This window comes from Austrofundulus limnaeus, unplaced genomic scaffold (assembly GCF_001266775.1).
Source record: "Austrofundulus limnaeus strain Quisiro unplaced genomic scaffold, Austrofundulus_limnaeus-1.0 Scaffold35, whole genome shotgun sequence".
Classification (NCBI taxonomy): domain Eukaryota; kingdom Metazoa; phylum Chordata; class Actinopteri; order Cyprinodontiformes; family Rivulidae; genus Austrofundulus; species Austrofundulus limnaeus.
Genome location: NW_013952437.1, coordinates 1,154,077 through 1,160,395, shown reverse-complemented (window position 1 = coordinate 1,160,395; position 6,319 = coordinate 1,154,077). Strand labels below are relative to the sequence as shown.

The 6,319-nt window shown below is 41.0% G+C and overlaps 1 protein-coding gene across 1 annotated transcript in view; it reads left to right on the top strand.

Annotated features, from left to right (window-relative positions):
- Positions 1-1,049: 1,049 nt before the first annotated feature.
- sfi1 (SFI1 centrin binding protein) overlaps positions 1,050-6,319 on the top strand; it is a gene marked incomplete at its 5' end in the record, with an annotated part of 6,479 nt that continues 1,209 nt past the window's right edge. Inside the window, 14 exon segments of the mRNA XM_014006229.1 lie at positions 1,050-1,610; positions 1,746-1,821; positions 3,345-3,440; positions 3,538-3,614; positions 3,713-3,803; positions 3,888-3,984; positions 4,276-4,436; positions 4,507-4,581; positions 4,893-4,967; positions 5,083-5,259; positions 5,336-5,523; positions 5,620-5,842; positions 5,943-6,036; positions 6,147-6,291. Coding sequence (XP_013861683.1) covers positions 1,456-1,610; positions 1,746-1,821; positions 3,345-3,440; positions 3,538-3,614; positions 3,713-3,803; positions 3,888-3,984; positions 4,276-4,436; positions 4,507-4,581; positions 4,893-4,967; positions 5,083-5,259; positions 5,336-5,523; positions 5,620-5,842; positions 5,943-6,036; positions 6,147-6,291 — 1,730 coding nt within the window.

Genomic DNA, 6,319 nt, shown 5'->3' with positions numbered 1-6,319 from the left:
GTCCTCCATACACGGACTGGACGTCATCGCTTAATTTGCATAGTTGATAGATGCTGCACACTGCAGTTAGGTTATCCAGCCGGTGAGTATTTTTACCAAAAAGCTGCAATGGTCGAAGCATCTGATATTTTTTTTGTTTCTCAGCTCATACTCTGCTTTAAATAAGGTGTAATCGTTTACGAATTTAATGTCATTTTCTGTTAACACGGACTGCTCCACCTCAGCATATTTTGTCTTGAGCTTAGTTAACCGGTCCTGCTTTCGTTGAATATCTCTTTTGAGTCCACGCAGTGGCCTTAAGATTCTTTGCTCCTCTCTGAGCCTTGTGAACCGAGTGTTCAATTTCTGCACACAGTTTAACTCTTTCTTGAGGTCTTTCACCCTTTGTAGGAGCTTCTTTACCCTGTTCTCTTTATTCTGCATATTCTGAAGGAACTYGGCTTGTCTCTCCTGAAATTCCTTTTGTTTTTCAGGTCTTTCTGCAGCAGCTAAGCCTATATCGTGGCCATAATGTTCGATTGCAGAGCAGGAAATACAGATACACGTCTGATCAGTTCGGCAGAACATCGATTTCATGCAATTATGCTCTTCACAGAAATAATCCAGTGTAGCCATGTTAAGTCCCACCACCTCATGTTCTTCTTTCCCTTTAAAATGAGGCAGAATGTGTATCGCGCAGTAGAAGCCCATACAGGTTACACAACACATAAAAGGTTTCATTTTTTTTCCTCTAGGGCAGTCAACACAGAAGAGTTCTTCAGGTCCGGTGTTGCAGAGAACTTCAGAGAAATTCAGATTACTTCACAATATGTACATGATCGCATATGTACATTTTTTACGATGACGTCTATGTGACGTCATCACTCAATTTGCATAGCCAAAATATCCCGACAATAGAATTTTCGTGAAATGACGTAATCACGCAAAGCACGCATGAAACGAACGTTTTGATTGGATGGCGAAATGCCGGCTCCTTTCAAAAATGGAAGTGAGTGGAGGTGCGATAGCCTATAGGCCGTAGGCTATAACGTAAAAAAAGGGAGCTGTACCTGCTTTGTTCGAGTGGAACAATTACTCCACTTCCAAGACCCGGGGTTTGGGAGAGAAGGCAGACCACCACCTCCAGAGGACAGCGAGGAGGAAGAGAACACAGCAGCCAGTACAACTCCCGTCCATAAAACGAAACTCTCTGGGAGGAAATCCGCCAGCTTCGGGAACACTCACACCGGCAGTAAGAAAAACGAACATATCCGCGTTGGCGGTCACGTGACAAGAAAAACAAAACCCCGCCTCGGTAGTTTGTAAACGAAACAGGACTTTTTTTTTYWTTTTTWTTTTTTACACGAAACATTTGTTCTACAACAGCGGCTCGAAAGTTTATTGAAGTATTGCTGTTTGAGGTATGGCTTTATGTGGTAGTGTGTAGCAGTGGTTTGAGTTATCATTACAACAACGATGCAAACTAATTCAGTAAGAAAGTTAAAGCAACCATCAAGACCTCAAGTTGTCAGTTCTGGTGGTGAAACAAAACAGCTCCAAACCAGAAAGATTCCCCACAGAGTTGGATACAGCTGGAACAAAGGAGGGAGACTCAAGGAGCTGAGGATAAGGTGCGAACATCTTTATTTATCATTCTCTTCTACTAATGCAGCGTTTTAGAGTAACTTTTTTTGACGTTTGGTGTCGAAGCTTTTTTGATCCGCCTGAGCTGGTCTCTAATGTTGCTAATGTTGTTTGAGTTTCAGAAAACACAGAGAGCAGCAGGCCTGTGGTCAGGATGACTTGTGCTGTACGAGATCGGCTGTGGAGAAATGGAAAGAGGTGCTTTTTGTCACGTGTTTACTCAGTCGGTACACTGTGGGGCATCAGAGATGATCAAACAAAAAGCTGTTGATCATGGTCTGCATCTGTGCAACTTCAAAAAAAATGTTTTGAGGTGTCAGGAATGGGCAACTTGAATGATGGAAGAGGACACTAATGATTATAGTGTGAATGCTTCGTAGCATTTACATCATTGAGATCATTTTTCTTCCGTACGTTTTTTGGCATCTAAGTCATTCCACAATTTATGTGCTATTTCAACAATTCATATATCAAAATGCTCATTCATGTGAGGGGTGCTATGACTTTTGGTATTTCAGCTTTTTATACTTTTTTTTTTTTAGCTATTTCATTTTTTTAGCCACTTTTTTGCCATTGAAAATGAATACAGCTGTTTTCAACATCCATAAAATCCTTCAAAATGTTTCTAAGTCTTTACAGCACCTTACACATTTTGTTCTGGTTATGCTCTTTCATGTTCTTGTGGTAATTTTAAATACTGTTTTGCATTTTTAGCTTTTTTTTCCCGCTATTTCAGCTAAAATTTTGCTTCTTTCTGCTATTCTTTTGCTTTTTTTCTAAGTTTTTGTGCTACTTTTGTGCTGTTTAAGCTTCTTGTAGACGTTTTCTGCTATATTCAGCTGTTTGCTACAATTTTAGCTAATGTTCACCTGTTATTAGCTAAATTTATTTTTTAGGCTAAAAACACATTTTTTGTAGCTATTACAACTTTTTTTAGCTAAGGTTAGCAAACTTGTGGTCCTTATGCTAATTTAAAAAAAAATTCAGCTACTTTTTAGCTATTTTAATGAAAATTTCAGCTGATTTAGTTATTTTACTACAAATTATCCCTTATGTAATTTTATGATGTTTTGTTTTAGCTATTTTTCAACTATAAGTATTTCAAGTGGGTGGTAATTTCAAATTGTGGCTGCTACCTTTAGCTAATTTTATGCTAATTTTAGCTATTTAATGCTACTTTAGCTATAGATCTGCTTCTTTCTGCTATTCTTCTGCTTTTTTCTGCTACCTAGTACTATTTATGCTTCTTACAGATGTTTTCAGCTATATTCAGCTATTTTAGCTCTTAACTTTTAGCTGTTTTCTGTTTTCAACTAGATTTGTGCTCCTTTTCACTGTTGTTCTGCAAAATTAGGCTTTTTTGCTTTCAGCTTTTCAAAGTGAGCTCACATTAACACTTTTCCTATTAAATATTTTCAGCTCAGTTTCAGCAGCTTTCAGCTTAAGTTTTCAGCATGAAGCATTCACACTAGCATTTTCACAGGAAATGCAACTTCTCTAGTTATTATTGTTACATATTTAGGGGAGCACATTGAGGAGGAAGTCACCCGTGGGTCGGATGTGGCCCAGGGGGCTGCCAGGTGCCCATCCCTGATGCAAGCTGATGGATGTCATTAATTCCAATTTGTTCATTCTTACAATCCTAATATCAGGAGAGCAGTTTCTTTTGTTGCTGTGTTATATTTTTGTGTTTCAGTGTGTGTATATGTGTATGTGATCAGTTTGTCCAGAAGCAGAAAGAAAAGAAAGTCAGGCTGAAAGAGATTCAAAGTTACCACGAAGTTAAACTCCTCAAACTCTCCTTGGAGGCCTGGAGGGTGAATAATCTTAGTTTTTGTAGATTAAACTACGTTTCGAAAGAAGAGTGGTGATAAAATAATGATCAAGTGGATTCATGGGTGACTGTTTTCACAGAAACGTCACACACGCGTGATTCAGATGAACGAACAAGCAGAAGAACTCAACAGGCAGCGAATGAAGCGTTTTCTCAGGTAATAAACTCAAACATTTACAATGTGGGTTTTCATTTCTGCGATTTAGAAACCACAAGTGGATTTCAGAATCATCACTTTGAGTCATAAACCCTCAGGAAAGCTTTAACTCTGTGGAGAGAAAAAGTGGCACTACCGGTCGCAGAGCAGCAAGCCCAGAGCCACTTTCAACAGTTTCTTCAGCTTAAGGTTTAAATTATGTGCCTTCATCCTCTAAAATATTACTAAAATATTTTTAAGCACATTGTTGACTGCTGACTTTATCTGTTAAAGGTGTTTGTTGTTTGGAGGGAAGCAACAACACATGCAGTGTCGCAGCGCCACCAGCAGAGTGAAGCACTCAGACGACTTCAGCGGACAATAAATCAAGGCAAAAGACTTCACTGAATATCTAAATACTATATAAATAAAGTAATGTTTGTCTAATCATAAGAAAATAAATGAACACTACTTTAAAAGCTAAGCCTGAGGAAATGACTGATTTTGATCTCATATTAATGTTTTTAAAAGGTTTTACGTGTTTTTAAATAAGTTTGTGCAGTAAGTGGAGGCTTAAATAGTAAAAACACTCCACACTTTAAAGTCATTCACAGGTTGTAAAATCTATCGAGATCTCAAATCATTCTGCACTTTTTTGATGTTTGTTGTTTTCCGCATTCAGTTCGTCTGCTGCGATCGTTCAGACGCTGGAGAGAGCGAACCRGAGAGAGTCGCAGGCAGAGGAGAAACGTGGAGAAAGCCAGGCAGCATTACTGCTCCAAACTTCTGTCTAAAACTCTGAAAGCGTGGAGCAGATACCACCGGCAGCACCAGRGAGAAAAGGTTACGTTATTATCTCTAAACAGCTTAAAGTTCTGCAGCAGTAAAACACATAAATGWTGTTGTTCTTCAGGTGATGAAGCAACAAGAAGTTGTTCTGTTGAGACTGAAGCTGTACCAGAAGTACTTTGGGCTGTGGAAACAAAAGGTTTGTTTTTGTTTTTGAATCGTCAGATTGATTAAGATGAATCGAGGCAACTGAAAGGTGAGAAAAAAAAGTGCAAAATCTGTTTAATCTAAGACTGAGACTGTTATTATGTAGAGGAGAGGGGTCTGTGTGGGATTTCTGGTYTGCAGAGCTCTTGGGTTCCTCTGTAGACAAAGAATGGTTCTTATCACTGTAACTATGTATTTAAGAGTTATGAGGTGTATCCCTTATGACCTTGGAAGAGACAGAAGTATCTGAGGTTTCCTACATTTAATTTAGTGCAGGGTTTGTGCTCTTTCTCCTGCAACCAGCTGCAGCACAGGCGGAGAGAGGCCAGCCAGACGGAGCGAGCTCTCTGGCTCTGGTCCCTCACCCTTCAGGCCAAGGTAAMACCCGCCTCCACATTTTTGTCTCCCAGCAGAACTGAACACCGAATGCTTTGCAGAAATCARCCTCCCATTGTTGATCGTGTCTGGATTTTGCTCGGTGAACTCTCCGCAGGTGTTATCTGGGTGGAGGCTGTGGGCTGCAGAGCAATGCAGMAGGCGGGAGCAGGCAGCCAGAGCGGCTCAGGTCTACAGAGACCAGCTGCTGAGGGAGGGCGTGTCACGCATCCTCACATATGCGGCGCACATGAACGATATCACAACGAGCCTGACGCAGTTCAGCCAGGAGCACGTGGGTGGATTTGTGTGTGCTTCTTGTGAATTGTAGCTCTGAGCGTCATTTCAGCCGGTCTGCCTGTGTCCCGCAGAGATCGCAGCGTCTCCAGAGAGTTGTTAAACGCTGCGCCCTGAGGTGGAAAGAGCGGGCGCTGTGCAGACAACCAAAAGAGCAGGAGGTCAGAACGCGTAAAAAAAGTGTGACCTTCTGTTTGACCGGGCCGACACTTGGCAGCGTCTCCACGTCTGGCTCAGAGGAGCAGCGAGATCTGAGCAGGCAGTGAGTGTGTTTGTTCAGTGACAATCCTGCATGTTTCTGTGTCATTTTTGATGGTTGCAGTCTGACCTAAAGGCTTTTCTGTTTTTCCCCTCTTAGTGCCAAAACTGAACTGGGCCTTCGCTGCGCTGAAGCAGCTCTGAAACCCTTCGAATTGAGCGGTCCCTCACACCAAAACCCCGCACCATCCTCAGCTCCACTCATATTTACTGTGACACTTTCTGAACCTCAAACATCCACCGCTCTCTCACCTCTCCAGCCTGAAAAACAGGACGTTCTCCTTCCTCCTGCTGTRTTTATGACATCAAGGACTCAGAGAGACGTATTTATCTCTTATTGGACCACAAGGAGTAAAAGCAGGCTTTCATCTTTTTGTTATATAACTTAAGTCTTTCATAAATTTCTTTCTTTTTTTTTTCAAGTTTGGAAAATCCAGCTGCTCAGGCTCCAGAGAGGCTCCACTTGTAGCTTATCAGTCTACTCCTCCTTTTATACACCCCATATCAGCTCATACAGGTTGGTTTTTTTGTCCTTTTCAGTTGACTTTTTTTAACTAACACATTTATCAAACATATATTAATAAAATCAAGCTCAAACAATGCAGTGTTGTGATTCCCTTTCTTAAGACTCAAACCTGAGAGCCATCAGGAGAACGTCTAACGATCCTCATCAAGAAGACGAATCATCTTCTGCAGAATCAGCTCTGACGCAAGAGCTTCTCAGCATCCAGCGAGATATGAGGAGCTTTCAGCAGAGCAGAAAGCAGCTCCGGTAAAAAAAATATATATATGTATATATG